Source organism: Tamandua tetradactyla, chromosome 3 (assembly GCF_023851605.1).
Source record: "Tamandua tetradactyla isolate mTamTet1 chromosome 3, mTamTet1.pri, whole genome shotgun sequence".
Lineage (NCBI taxonomy): Eukaryota > Metazoa > Chordata > Mammalia > Pilosa > Myrmecophagidae > Tamandua > Tamandua tetradactyla.
The window spans coordinates 93,815,990-93,830,677 of NC_135329.1; the positions used below are offsets into that span (position 1 = coordinate 93,815,990).

The 14,688-nt window shown below is 45.0% G+C and overlaps 2 protein-coding genes and 2 pseudogenes across 2 annotated transcripts in view; 1 reads left to right on the forward strand and 3 right to left on the reverse strand.

Annotated features, from left to right (window-relative positions):
- LOC143677523 (intraflagellar transport protein 140 homolog) overlaps positions 1-14,688 on the forward strand; it is a 297,426-nt gene that overhangs the window by 135,582 nt on the left and 147,156 nt on the right. The window lies entirely within an intron of this gene.
- Positions 3,262-4,026, reverse strand: LOC143675715 (nuclear pore complex protein Nup153 pseudogene; annotated as a pseudogene).
- Positions 4,030-4,638, reverse strand: LOC143677520 (nuclear pore complex protein Nup153 pseudogene; annotated as a pseudogene).
- On the reverse strand, positions 4,820-13,330 carry LOC143677519 (uncharacterized). The gene has a single exon (XM_077153535.1). The coding sequence runs from the start codon at positions 13,091-13,093 to the stop codon at positions 4,820-4,822; it is 8,274 nt and encodes a 2,757-aa protein (XP_077009650.1). The 5' UTR covers positions 13,094-13,330.

Sequence of the window (14,688 nt, forward strand, 5' to 3'; positions counted from 1 at the left end):
TTCTGGAACATTCCCATCTGATTTCTCGCAGGCGGCCTCTGCCCCGCGGCCGCCCTGCTTGCTGGGTTTCCATGCAGCACCCCTGGGGGCACGTGCACTCTTGGGCCACAAGGGGCAGCCCAGCACCCCTACAGGGGAGAGTGGCCTCAGGGGGGCAGGACTCCATTTCCAAGCCCCCACCCCGGGTGGTTGGTACAGGCAACAGGGCTGCCCCCGGGGCAGGGTCCTCAGGTCCTACCCGCCTCTGGGTCTTCGGGAAGCTGAGACCCTGCAGCAGCCCTCAGCCTGGGTCACGGCAAGCTCCCCGAACCCCATGTTTTCAGGTGCCAGCTTCTCAGGTCCAGCTCTTGGACTTCGGGGCTCAGAGGTGGGCACTGCCCCCAGCCACGCCGTCCTGCCACCACCTGGCCGCCTGCCTCAGGCCACAGGGGAAGTGGCAGCTGCCTTGTGCTCTGTCACCTAGGCTCAGGCCCACATCTCACAGCGGGGCTCAGACGTGGCCGGCAGCAGACAGGTGCCCCATGGTTCTCCACGGTCTCCCCAAGTCTTCTCTGACCGCTGCCCCCTCCCCACCCCTCCTCCCTGGGCCGCCAACTCTACAATCTACAGGTGACGGGGTCTGGCTGCCAGCAGGAAGGGCTGGCTGGGGTCAGCAGCTGGGGCCACGGTCCCTGTGGCAACCTCCAGGCCCACATGAAGCAGTGGGGGGGCTGGGGAAGGAGGAGGTACAGGAAGGTGAGAGACCCCCAGCGACAAGGGAGGTGACAACGGGAGGGGCCAAGGGGCAGGGGTTAGGGACAAGGAGGAAGGGCCTGGGGTGCCCTCAGGGTACAGCCACCTGCCCAGGCCACTGCAGCCAAAGCTGGGAAAGGCCCCCAACCCATCTCACCATCTACAGCCCCTCCCTGTGTGGCTGAACTCCCCCTGATTCACCTCCCCAGTCGGTGTCTGGGGAGCACCCAAAGCTAGGGTTTCTGCGGGGCACCCCACCGCCGTCCTCACTCAGGCCAGCCTGGTGCTGACCTGTCCACGCCTTCCAGCTGGAAGGTCTCCAATCCCCCACTGGGTTCAACCACCCAAGCTGCGGAGGAGCCCAGCTGGCCCCGGCCCACCCTGGTTCCTGCACCCAGCGTCCCTCCCCCACCCCCACAAGCTGACCCCCAGCGACATCCCAGGGTCCACACATGTACCCCGCAGTTGGCAAGGGCAGCTGGGCCTGGGCACAGTGCCCGTGAGTGGATGGTGCTGCTGCCATGCGGGGCCTGCCAGGCCGTGAGTGGGGTGGGCCGTGGCCCGGAGTCCGGGCCTGGCACGTCCTGAATGGACTCGCACGAAGAAAGGCTGCCCTTGACTCTCAGACACCTCCTCTGAGGAATCTGTCCGTGCCGGACAGGCCCCAGGACAGCCAGTTTCTTCCAAGGGCAGCATCTGGGATCTGCGGAACAGCTGTGTCTGGGGGGGATGGGCAAGGGGGCGGCCGGGCCCGCGGCCTCCTGCCACCTGTGGGGTCCCCCATCTCAGTCTGCATGCCCAGGAGTGAGGGGTGCAGGGAAGAGAGCGGGGGTGGCTGCCCTGGGCCCGCTGCCCCTGGCCCCTCAGGAATGGTGGGTGACAGGCCTGTGCTAAGCTGGTTAACGGGCCATGGGGGCGGCGAGCCCCCGATTGTGGATTTTAAGATACAGTTCCATGTTCCCAGATACTAGTGCTTCCTTTGTTTCTCACCTGAGACCTCAAAAGCAAGTGTGGTGAGAAAAAGGGCGAAGAGAAATGAGATAAAGTTTCAGTGGCGGAGAGATTTCCAACAAAGTGGGGAGGTTATCCTGGAGGTTATTCTTATACATTATATAGATATCCCTTTTTAGTTTATGGTGTTTTGGAGTGGCTGGAGGGAAATATCTGAAACTAGTGAGCTGTGTTCCAGTAGCCATGTTTCTTGATGATGATTGAACAATGATAGAGCTTTCACAATGTGACTCTGTGAATGTGAAAACCTTGTGTCTGATGCTCCTTTTAGCTACTTTATCAACAGAAGAGTAGAACATATGGAATAAAAATAAATAATAGGGGGAACAAATGTTAAATTTAGTTTGAAATGCTAGTAGTAAATGAAAGCGAGGGGTAACGGGTATGGTATGTATAATCTTTTTTTCTCTATTATCGTTTTATTTCTTTTTCTATTGTCTTTTTATTTCTTTTTCTAAATTGATGCAAATGTTCTAAGAAATGATGGATATGCAACTATATGATGATATTAAGAATTACTGATTGTATATGTAGAATGGAATGATATTTTAATGTTTTGTTTGTTAATTTTTAATTAATAAAAAAAGCTTTTTAAAAAAGTCATCATGTCCATTTCAGTACATATAAAAACATTTGCTTAATACTTTGTGCAATACTGATTTTTGTCCAAACAAAATTATATCAAAAAAGCCAATAAATTCACATCAACAATCCTCAATTGTAAAAACAAATGGATTAAGGCAACTTTGAATAATGAGATTTCCATAATAAGATCTGAGACAAGATTAAACAAACAACAAAAAATTTCTAACACAAAATTAAAATTTCAAGTTCAAGATTTATTTTATGCCAAAAAAGTATAGAAACAAAATAGTGTTTACACATTTTATAATAAACAATGAAAAAAACAAGGTAGGTGATAATCATAACAAGGAGAATATAGAAATAGCATATAATTATTAGATTGAGAAGTAGATAGATCTAAAAGGCCTGTGCATGGGCCAGTCTCAGTCAGCCTTCTTCTATCAGTAAATTTTAGTGCCCCATGTACCTAACTCACTCACTTCACACATACGCAGCATAAACTCAGCATAGAAATCATTCATTTCGACACCCTCTAATAAATACAAAACTCCTGAAATATAACTACAACCTCAAAGAATTCCATAAATGCAATTTATGAATTCCATAAATGAAATAGACGAATGGTGCAAACAAAGAGATTTTACACAAAGTCATTCACGTTTGGCCTCGATTCTTGTGTACAACCAGACCAGGTAAAATCAGTGAGTAATTTTCTGGACCATATAATATTCTTGCTGAAGAATCAACCATCAGTCCAGCTTTTTTTTTTTTTGAAGGGGTGAGGCATAAAGAAAGAGCGAGGAGGAAAATCCCAAAATTAAAGATGTCCGGCAGATCTCACTTCAGATAACTCCAGCACATAGTATAATCCCTTCTCTGAACGCAGGGAACCAGCTCTTGTTAATAAAACTATTGGGTATAAAACCATTGTGACTATTTCCCACATCTGAGAGCAGTCTTTATCTTACAAGCAGAAGCTGAAGTTCCAGAAGAGAAAACATATCTTTCCCATTTGACTCCACTAGAAATCCTCCTGAGCCTGAAGGCTGGGCTGGGGCTACAGGTGTGTGGCAGATTTGCACCAAATGTGAACATTCCTGATGGATTATTGTTTGTGAAGTTGAAATTTGTAGTGCTGATGCCAAGTTGGAAAACCAAACTGGAATTAGGAGTTGTTCCAGAGCCAAATGCAGACTGACTAGGCTGTTATGCAAACACAGGAGGCTCGTACTGCTTCATACTGTGCCAAAAGTAGGTGGTGGTTCAGGCTGAGAACCAGTTGGAAATAATGCTACTGAAGATGATACAGATCTAAAGCCTGGGGGATTAGGCCGGTTGGCACTTTGACTTTATGCAAATGTTGGAGTCTTCTTAGCACCCAATGCTGGACTGGCAGATGTTGAAGGTCCAGTGCCAAATACAAAGGAGGATCCTGCAGAGCTAGATGTGGTTATAGCTCCAAAGTTGAAACCAGGGATTGAAGTTTATTGGCTGCTTTCCCAGACCAAAGACAAATGGGGTGACAGCTCTACCAATGCTAGATGAGGCTGCTGGTTTCTTATCTTGAGAAAATAGCAAAAATTGATATTTGCTGGATTCAGTAGAGTTACCAAAGAAAGAGCTGCGCACAGGATTGCTGACCTGTCCTAACACAAAGGTGGCCACAGGTGGATTGGAGGAAGAGATGGTGCTACCAAAATGCTAACAGTGATATGAAACTCCAAATTTAAAATCTCCTATGTGTTTAGAAAATTTAATCCTCCACTTATAGAATTCATGGACCCAGAATCTGATGACACACCAAATTTGAAGCCTCCTTTAAAAGTTTCCAGTGTTTGTTAAAGTCTGAGAAGCCAGGAAGGGGATGATGAAATGACAAATTTGAAGGTTGAGGATGCTGAATTTGAAAACGAAGAAGAAATACCAAAGCCTTTAAGCTCATATTTTCTCCCCAGCTTTGCACTTTCACATGCTACACATTTGAAAGACTGCTTTATTCTACACTAGGCATACTTCACAGTCCCAGCTTCCCTCTGGTTTCTTAAACTTGTCCAATTCTAGCTGGCTTCCAGATGACAGAGAGTCAGCTAGAGTGCTGCTACTTGAAGCAGGTACTAAACTCTCTGGTTTGGCAGACATACAGAACACATCCTGATTTTCTTTTGCATTATTAGAAAGGCAGCCTATTAGACACTCCTAAGATTTTGTGGGTCTTTTGAGCTCATCTCGAAATACAAAAGTACCAGTGGTCACAGGGCAGCTAGAAGATGGAGCAGTCATATTTACAGGCTTTCTGAAGTCACTGGCCATGTAAGAAACCACTTAACACCAATTCCAGGTTTGGCTGTTTCACAAGCAACACATCTCACTGCTTCAGGTTTGTTGTGCACTAAACAGGTATCACAATCCCATGTTCCTATTGATGGCTTACATTTGTGTCCAAAGCGTGACCCTAATGCAGAGATAGTTGGTTTGCCATTTATATTTGATGTCACAAATCCAGTCTGTTTAGCATCTTTGTAACTTCACAGACCAGGCACTTCTGTTTAGCAGCACCCCTTGATGGCAACTTTGCAGCTTCACAGACCAGGCACTTCTCCGGAACTTTACATGTTTTACGCCGCCGTGATGACTGACCTTTTAAACTTTCCCCAAGTCCAATTACATTAGGAGTAAGGCTACTTGTTGCTGGTTTTGTATCAACTACCTGGCTTGTCGTAGTATGCTGAGCAGGAAAAGGATCTACCTTCGGTGATATGAAACCGGTGTTTTCCACAAAATCTAGGACATTTCCTTCTTTCACAGATTTTACTTGGCTAAAAAGGCCTTCACAAACTTCATCTGGTTTCTTCTTACAGCTTGTATTACTCACAGAATTGATATTTTGAGCTGAAGTATTTATCACTGGGTCTGAAGTACTAGTGGTGTCAGAGATTTCTGCTTTTGTAGCAGGCACACTAGATGGTGGAGATTGTATATCTGCCTCAGTCACTTTTACAACTGGAGATGAACCTTGAAACTCAGGACTGCTGGTGCTGCTTGGAAAGGTCATTTGTTCCTTATTTGTGTGCCGTGATGATTGACCTTTTAAACTCTGCCCAAGTCCAATTACACTAGGAGTAAAGCTACCTATTGCTGGTTTTGTATCAACTACCTGGCTTGTCCGGAGTAGACATGATTTACGCCGCCGTGATGACTGACCTTTTAAACTTTCCCCAAGTCCAATTACACTAGGAGTAAGGCTACTTGTTGCTGGTTTTGTATCAACTACCTGGCTTGTCGTAGTTTGCTGAGCAGGAAAAGGATCTACCTTGGGTGATATGAAACCGGTGTTTTCCACAAAATCTAGGACATTTCCTTCTTTCACAGATTTTGCTTGACTAAAAAGGCCTTCACAAACTTCATCTGGTTTCTTCTTACAGCTTGTATTACTCACAGAAGTGATATTTTGAGCTGAAGTATTTATCACTGCGTCTGAAGTACTAGTGGTGTCAGAGATTTCTGCTTTTGCAGCAGGCACACTAGATGGTGGAGATTGTATACCTGCCTCAGTCACTTTTACAACTAGAGATGAACCTCGAAACTCAGGACTGCTGGTGCTGCTTGGAAAGGTCATTTGTTCCTTATTTGTGTGCCGTGATGATTGACCTTTTAAACTTTGCCCAAGTCCAATTACACTAGGAGTAAAGCTACTTATTGCTGGTTTTGTATCAACTACCTGGCTTGTCCGAAGTAGACATGTTTTACGCCGCCGTGATGACTGACCTTTTAAACTTTCCCCAAGTCCAATTACACTAGGAGTAAGGCTACTTGTTGCTGGTTTTGTATCAACTACCTGGCTTGTCGTAGTATGCTGAGCAGGAAAAGGATCTACCTTGGGTGATATGAAACCGGTGTTTTCCACAAAATCTAGGACATTTCCTTCTTTCACAGATTTTGCTTGACTAAAAAGGCCTTCACAAACTTCATCTGGTTTCTTCTTACAGCTTGTATTACTCACAGAAGTGATATTTTGAGCTGAAGTATTTATCACTGCGTCTGAAGTACTAGTGGTGTCAGAGTTTTCTGCTTTTGCAGCAGGCACACTAGATGGTGGAGATTGTATATCTGCCTCAGTCACTTTTACAACTGGAGATGAACCTCGAAACTCAGGACTGCTGGTGCTGCTTGGAAAGGTCATTTGTTCCTTATTTGTGTGCTGTGATGATTGACCTTTTAAACTTTGCCCAAGTCCAATTACACTAGGAGTAAAGCTACCAATTGCTGGTTTTGTATCAACTACCTGGCTTGTCCGGAGTAGACATGTTTTACGCCGCCGTGATGACTGACCTTTTAAACTTTCCCCAAGTCCAATTACACTAGGAGTAAAGCTACCTATTGCTGGTTTTGTATCAACTACCTGGCTTGTCCTAAGTAGACATGTTTTACGCCGCCGTGATGACTGACCTTTTAAACTTTCCCCAAGTCCAATTACATTAGGAGTAAGGCTACTTGTTGCTGGTTTTGTATCAACTACCTGGCTTGTCGTAGTATGCTGAGCAGGAAAAGGATCTACCTTCGGTGATATGAAACCGGTGTTTTCCACAAAATCTAGGACATTTCCTTCTTTCACAGATTTTACTTGGCTAAAAAGGCCTTCACAAACTTCATCTGGTTTCTTCTTACAGCTTGTATTACTCACAGAATTGATATTTTGAGCTGAAGTATTTATCACTGGGTCTGAAGTACTAGTGGTGTCAGAGATTTCTGCTTTTGTAGCAGGCACACTAGATGGTGGAGATTGTATACCTGCCTCAGTCACTTTTACAACTGGAGATGAACCTTGAAATTCAGGACTGCTGGTGCTGCTTGCAGAGGTCATTTGTTCCTTATTTGTGTGCCGTGATGATTGACCTTTTAAACTTTCCCCAAGTCCAATTACACTAGGAGTAAAGCTACTTGTTGCTGGTTTTGTATCAACTACCTGGCTTGTCCGAAGTAGACATGTTTTACGCCGCCGTGATGACTGACCTTTTAAACTTTCCCCAAGTCCAATTACACTAGGAGTAAGGCTACTTGTTGCTGGTTTTGTATCAACTACCTGGCTTGTCGTAGTATGCTGAGCAGGAAAAGGATCTACCTTGGGTGATATGAAACCGGTGTTTTCCACAAAATCTAGGACATTTCCTTCTTTCACAGATTTTGCTTGACTAAAAAGGCCTTCACAAACTTCATCTGGTTTCTTCTTACAGTTTGTATTACTCACAGAAGTGATATTTTGAGCTGAAGTATTTATCACTGCGTCTGAAGTACTAGTGGTGTCAGAGATTTCTGCTTTTGTAGCAGGCACACTAGATGGTGGAGATTGTATATCTGCCTCAGTCACTTTTACAACTACAGATGAAACTCGAACCTCAGGACTGCTTGAGTTTACAGGCCATGTAAGAAACCACTTAACACCAATTCCAGGTTTGACGGTATCACAAGCAACACATCTTAGTGCTTCAGGTTTGTTGTGCACTAAACAGGTATCACAATCCCATGTTCCTACTGCTGGATTACATTTGTGTCCAAAGCCAGACCCGGATGCAGAGACAGTTGGTTTGCCATTTATATTTGATGTCCCACTTCCAGTCTGTTTAGCAGCACCTCTTGATGGCAACTTTGCAGCTTCACAGACCAGGCACTTCTCCGGAACTTTGTTCCGGAGTAGACATGTTTTACGCCGCCGTGATGACTGACCTTTTAAACTTTCCTCAAGTCCAATTACACTAGGAGTAAAGCTACCTATTGCTGGTTTTGTATCAACTACCTGGCTTGTGATATTTTGTTCTGAAGTGATATTTTGATCTGAAGTATTTATCACTGGGTCTGAAGTACTAGTGGTGTCAGAGATTTCTGCTTTTGTAGCAGGCACACTAGATGGTGGAGATTGTATATCTGCCTCAGTCACTTTTACAACTGGAGATGAACCTCGAAACTCAGGACTGCTGGTCCTGCTTGCAGAGGTCATTTGTTCCTTATTTGTGTGCCGTGATGATTGACCTTTTAAACTTTGCCCAAGTCCAATTACACTAGGAGTAAAGCTACCTATTGCTGGTTTTGTATCAACTACCTGGCTTGTTCGGAGTAGACATGATTTACGCCGCCGTGATGACTGACCTTTTAAACTTACCCCAAGTCCAATTACACTAGGAGTAAAGCTACTTGTTGCTGGTTCTGTATCAACTACCTGGCTTGTCGTAGTATGCTGAGCAGGAAAAGGATCTACCTTGGGTGATATGAAACCGGTGTTTTCCACAAAATCTAGGACATTTCCTTCTTTCACAGATTTTGCTTGACTAAAAAGGCCTTCACAAACTTCATCTGGTTTCTTCTTACAGCTTGTATTACTCACAGAAGTGATATTTTGAGCTGAAGTATTTATCACTGCGTCTGAAGTACTAGTGGTGTCAGAGATTTCTGCTTTTGTAGCAGGCACACTAGATGGTGGAGATTGTATATCTGCCTCAGTCACTTTTACAACTACAGATGAAACTCGAACCTCAGGACTGCTTGAGTTTACAGGCCATGTAAGAAACCACTTAACACCAATTCCAGGTTTGACGGTATCACAAGCAACACATCTTAGTGCTTCAGGTTTGTTGTGCACTAAACAGGTATCACAATCCCATGTTCCTACTGCTGGATTACATTTGTGTCCAAAGCCGGACCCGGATGCAGAGACAGTTGGTTTGCCATTTATATTTGATGTCCCACTTCCAGTCTGTTTAGCAGCACCTCTTGATGGCAACTTTGCAGCTTCACAGACCAGGCACTTCTCCGGAACTTTGTTCCGGAGTAGACATGTTTTACGCCGCCGTGATGACTGACCTTTTAAACTTTCCTCAAGTCCAATTGCACTAGGAGTAAAGCTACCTATTGCTGGTTTTGTATCAACTACCTGGCCTGTCATAGTATGCTGAGCAGGAAAAGGATCTACCTTCGGTGATGTGAAACCGGTGTTTTCCACAAAATCTAGGACATTTCCCACTTTCACAGATTTTACTTGGCTAAAAAGGCCTTCACAAACTTCATCTGGTTTCTTCTTACAGCTTGTATTATTCACAGAATTGATATTTTGAGCTGAAGTATTTATCACTGGGTCTGAAGTACTAGTGGTGTCAGAGATTTCTGCTTTTGCAGCAGGCACACTAGATGGTGGAGATTGTATATCTGCCTCAGTCACTTTTACAACTGGAGATGAACCTCGAAACTCAGGACTGCTGGTGCTGCTTGGAAAGGTCATTTGTTCCTTATTTGCGTGCCGTGATGATTGACCTTTTAAACTTTCCCCAAGTCCAATTACACTAGGAGTAAAGCTACCTATTGCTGGTTTTGTATCAACTACCTGGCTTGTCCGAAGTAGACGTGTTTTACGCCGCCGTGATGACTGACCTTTTAAACTTTCCCCAAGTCCAACTACACTAGGAGTAAAGCTACTTATTGTTGGTTTTGTATCAACTACCTGGCTTGTCCGGAGTAGACATGTTTTACGCCGTCGTGAAGTCTGACCTTTTAAACTTTCCCCAAGTCCAATTACACTAGGAGTAAAGCTACTTATTGTTGGTTTTGTATCAACTACCTGGCTTGTCCGAAGTAGACGTGTTTTACGCCGCCGTGATGACTGACCTTTTAAACTTTCCCCAAGTCCAACTACACTAGGAGTAAAGCTACTTATTGTTGGTTTTGTATCAACTACCTGGCTTGTCCGGAGTAGACATGTTTTACGCCGTCGTGAAGTCTGACCTTTTAAACTTTCCCCAAGTCCAATTACACTAGGAGTAAAGCTACTTATTGTTGGTTTTGTATCAACTACCTGGCTTGTCCGGAGTAGACATGTTTTACGCCGCCGTGTAGTCTGACCTTTTAAACTTTCCCCAAGTCCAATTACACTAGGAGTAAAGCTACGTCTTGCTCGTTTAGTAGGAACTACCTCGCTTGTCCGGAGTAGACATGCTTTACGCCGCCGTGATGACTGAACTTTTAAACTTTTCCCAAGTCCAATTACACTAGGAGTAAAGCTACCTCTTGCTCGTTTTGTAGGAACTACCTCGCTTGTCCGGAGTAGACATGCTTTACGCCGCCGTGTTGACTGACCTTTTAAACTTTCCCCAAGTCCAATTACACTAGGAGTAAAGCTGCTTGTTGCTGGTTTTGTATCAACTACCTGGCTTGTCGTAGTATGCTGAGCAGCAAAAGGATCTACCTTCTGTGATATGATACCAGGGTTTTCCACAAAATCTAGGACATTTCCTTCTTTCACAGATTTTGCTTGACTAAAAAGGCCTTCACAAACTTCATCTGGTTTCTTCTTACAGTTTGTATTACTCACAGAAGTGATATTTTGAGCTGAAGTATTTATCACTGCGTCTGAAGTACTAGTGGTGTCAGAGATTTCTGCTTTTGTAGCAGGCACACTAGATGGTGGAGTTTGTATATCTGCCTCAGTCACTTTTACAACTACAGATGAAACTCGAACCTCAGGACTGCTTGAGTTTACAGGCCATGTAAGAAACCACTTAACACCAATTCCAGGTTTGACGGTATCACAAGCAACACATCTTAGTGCTTCAGGTTTGTTGTGCACTAAACAGGTATCACAATCCCATGTTCCTACTGCTGGATTACATTTGTGTCCAAAGCCAGACCCGGATGCAGAGACAGTTGGTTTGCCATTTATATTTGATATCCCACTTCCAGTCTGTTTAGCAGCACCTCTTGATGGCAACTTTGCAGCTTCACAGACCAGGCACTTCTCCGGAACTTTGTTCCGGAGTAGACATGTTTTACGCCGCCGTGATGATTGACCTTTTAAACTTTCCCCAAGTCCAATTGCACTAGGAGTAAATCTACTTATTGCTGGTTTTGTATCAACTACCTGGCTTGTCGTAGTATGCTGAGCAGGAAAAGGATCTACCTTCGGTGATATGAAACCGGTGTTTTCCACAAAATCTAGGACATTTCCTTCTTTCACAGGTTTTGCTTGACTAAAAAGGCCTTCACAAACTTCATCTGGTTTCTTCTTACAGCTTGTATTACTCACAGAAGTGATATTTTGAGCTGAAGTATTTATCACTGGTTCTGAAGTACTAGTGGTGTCAGAGGTTACTGCTTGTGTAGCAGGCACACTAGATGGTGGAGATTGTATATCTGTCTCAGTGAGTTTTACAACTGGAGATGAACCTCGAATCTCAGGACTGCTGGTGCGGCTTGGAGAGGTCATTTTTTCCTTATTTGGCAATGGTTGTGAAGAACTGATGGGTGATGGAGGGGAAAGTGTGGTTCCGGAGGAACTTGAACTGCAGGCAGCCAGTGAAGAACTGGTGATTGGTGGAGAGATTTTTGATAATACCGGTACTTTCATTCCCTTCTCCTCTGGCAATTTAGTTGCAGCAAAGTGTGTTCTGTCTTGTCTTGTTTTGCTGCCTCCATTCCCTATTCCAGAAGATAACTCAGAGGCTGTAGGTGGACTGAAATTTGGGCATGGAAATCCACTTTCTTGTTGTCTATTTTGTCCTGGTGTCACACTTTTTTCATACTGAGTATTGTTCTTGTAGTTGTCAGCTATTCTTTGATAAGTCTTTCTCAATTTATGAGTAAGGATCACAGATGGTTTAAAATGAACAGCGTGATTTGTTGCTATGGAAACTGGCTTTGGGATCAAAGGTCCCTTAACAGGGGGATACTGAGAGTCCAGCTTAATCTTTTTAGCCTGAAAATCTGTGGAACATATATCACTTCTATCAAGATAATTCACAGCTGACGAAACAGCAAAAGGTATTTTTTTTGCATCCTGTAGAGGGCTGGACATCTTCTCTAAGGATTGTAATATTCGCCGAGCTGCTAAACTAGTCACACCCAGAGATTGTGCATTGAGTTTCTTAGCTTTCATCTGTCTTCTAACTGGTGCCTGATAAGGAGTACTCTGTAGTTGAGACCATCCTGCAGGAGCTGAGGCAGCACCATATGTTGTTTTTCCAGGATAAAAAGGAGAATCCCCAAACTGATTTGTTTGAAGGATCGAAGAATTCCCAAGTGAAGAGGAATATGTTTCAAAGGCAGACAGGTTGAATGCTGGGTTTTTTGAGCTGGTGGCAATGTGCTGTGGGGCAGCTGGAGAAGCCTCAGGTTCTATGGAGCACAGAGGTGGGACTGAAGGATACTTTGCAGCAGCTATATCTTTATCAGAAGCTCTTGAAGAAAAATCACTGGTAGTTGAGCTGTTATCATCATGCTGATTTTTCTTTACAAAGGAAAATCCAGAACCGCCAATTGGCAATGCCAATGATACAGTCGACCGGCGGTATAAGGCAGGGGATTCCAACATGGAGAACCGCAGATGGCTCTGATGAAGAGAAGGCCTTGTTGACACATCTGCATGACTTGAAGCAGAGCTAGTTGTTGAAGGTTCTTCTGTATTATCGACTGTTGGTGCAGGAGTGATCCTCCCATCACTAGTACTGGAGCTCTCCTCAGTGGCCTGCGTGAGACGCTCATCTTCTCTATTTTCCTGCCCACGTGGTACCTCCCCTGTGTCTGCTGAGCACCCGAGTACATCTTCATTCGTGTTGCAGTATCTCTGCAGCCATCCTGGCACAATGTTCCTTATGGATTCTGTAAGCCTTCTAAGCATGCCCCCATGCCTCGGTCGCCCCTGCATATAAGGCTTAATCAGCCCTTTGTGGATAGTTCGTGTCCGGATCTTGCCGCCGCCCCTTCCCAGTCCTCCGGCTCCGGAGGCCATGGCGAGGCTCTGCGGCTCCTGGTCGGGCCGGCGACCGGGCGGGTAACGGGGTAGGTGAGAGGGGTGGGAGAGCGGGGAGTAGGACCTTGGGGCAATCCCCCACCCGGGCTTGGCCCAGATGGCCGCCCGGATGGGGACACAGCACCCCGGGGACCGCGAGGTTGAGAATACGAGCAGAGCAACAGTGCCCACTGGCAGAGGGGGGGCTTGGCAGTGGAGAGACCACGAAGCTGGCTCCTGTCCGGTAGTCCCCCGCAGGAGCCCCCGTCTGTGACATCACGGTCTCCATGGAGATGCCCCGCAGAGAAAGGCTGGGAGGCTCCTCGCGCTGCTGAGTTCCAGCCGGACCCACGGCCTGTTCTTTTCCATTGCTCAGGTGGTTGCTGCTGCACCTGAGGCCCCCCGGTGCCGCCCGCCTTCCCTACCCCTTTGTGCACAGCTCCTGCCCCTGCCGCGGTAGATAGCGCAGCTCTGCCTATTCCATTGTTTTTAATGAAGATATGTCCACATTTATTTCAAACATAATTCTATTGAGCACTTAATATACTATAGCAAATTGTGAACATAACTTTTATATGCATTGGGAAACCAAAAACAACGTGGAATTCACTTTATTGCAATGTTTGCTGAATTGCAGCAGTCTGGAACCAAACCTTCAATATCTGGGACCCCCTGGATAAAGATTACAGGCTGCCTAGGGGTTAGTTTAGGGGGCTAAATAGTTCTAAAATTCTTTATTAAGAAAACAACACCACTATATGCTTCACCCCATGTCCTTCTCCCACAGGAAACCATTTTGATTGTTTTACACTTTTTCCTGGGTGTGCCATCTCCATTTCATCCCTAAGAGCTAGCTTGCCTTCTTATGCCTAAGCCCTGCGATGTCAGAAAGAAAGATAGATGTTAAAGATTGATATAGTATAATCTAGGAATGCCTAGAGTGTATAATAATAGTGAAATGTACAATGTACAAATTTTAAAAATGTTTTTGCATGAGGAAGAACAAAGGAATGTCATTATTGAAGGGTGCTGAAAATAGATGGTAATTAATATTTTAAAATTTCACCTTATGTGTGAGACTAAAGCAAAAAATGTTTGTTACAAAATTTATATTTTGATTAGTGCATTTCCTAATATAACTTATGTAGATAGTTTGATTGAATGCCATAAGTACTTGGAATCTCAGGTAGGACATGAGAGTTTGTTGGTTTGTCCAGAGTGATGCCCTGATGAATCCCAGAGTGATTCGATCAGTGAGTGGAAAAGTATTTGCAAAGCCCCCTTCAGGGAATGGTGAGAACGGGGAGAAATTCAACTTCACCAAGTTGAATTCTTGATATTCTCACAAGCAGTGTGAACAACCAAAGTTATAGGCTGAGCCCCCAGTCTTGTGGTTTGTTCATATGTAACTTAACCCCACAAAGGATAGGTCAAGTTTACTTAAAATTTAGGCCTAAGAGTCACCCCCAAGAGAGTCTCTTTTGTTGCTCAGATGTGGCCTTTCTCTCTCCAACCAACACAACAAGCAAACTTACCACCCTCCCCCTGTCTACGTGGGACATGACTCCCAGGGGTGTGGACCTTCCTGGCAACGT

Excerpts from the sequence above, each read along its gene's own strand:
- LOC143677519 (XM_077153535.1), bottom strand. The coding sequence starts at position 13,093 with ATGGCCTCCGGAGCCGGAGGACTGGGAAGGGGCGGCGGCAAGATCCGG.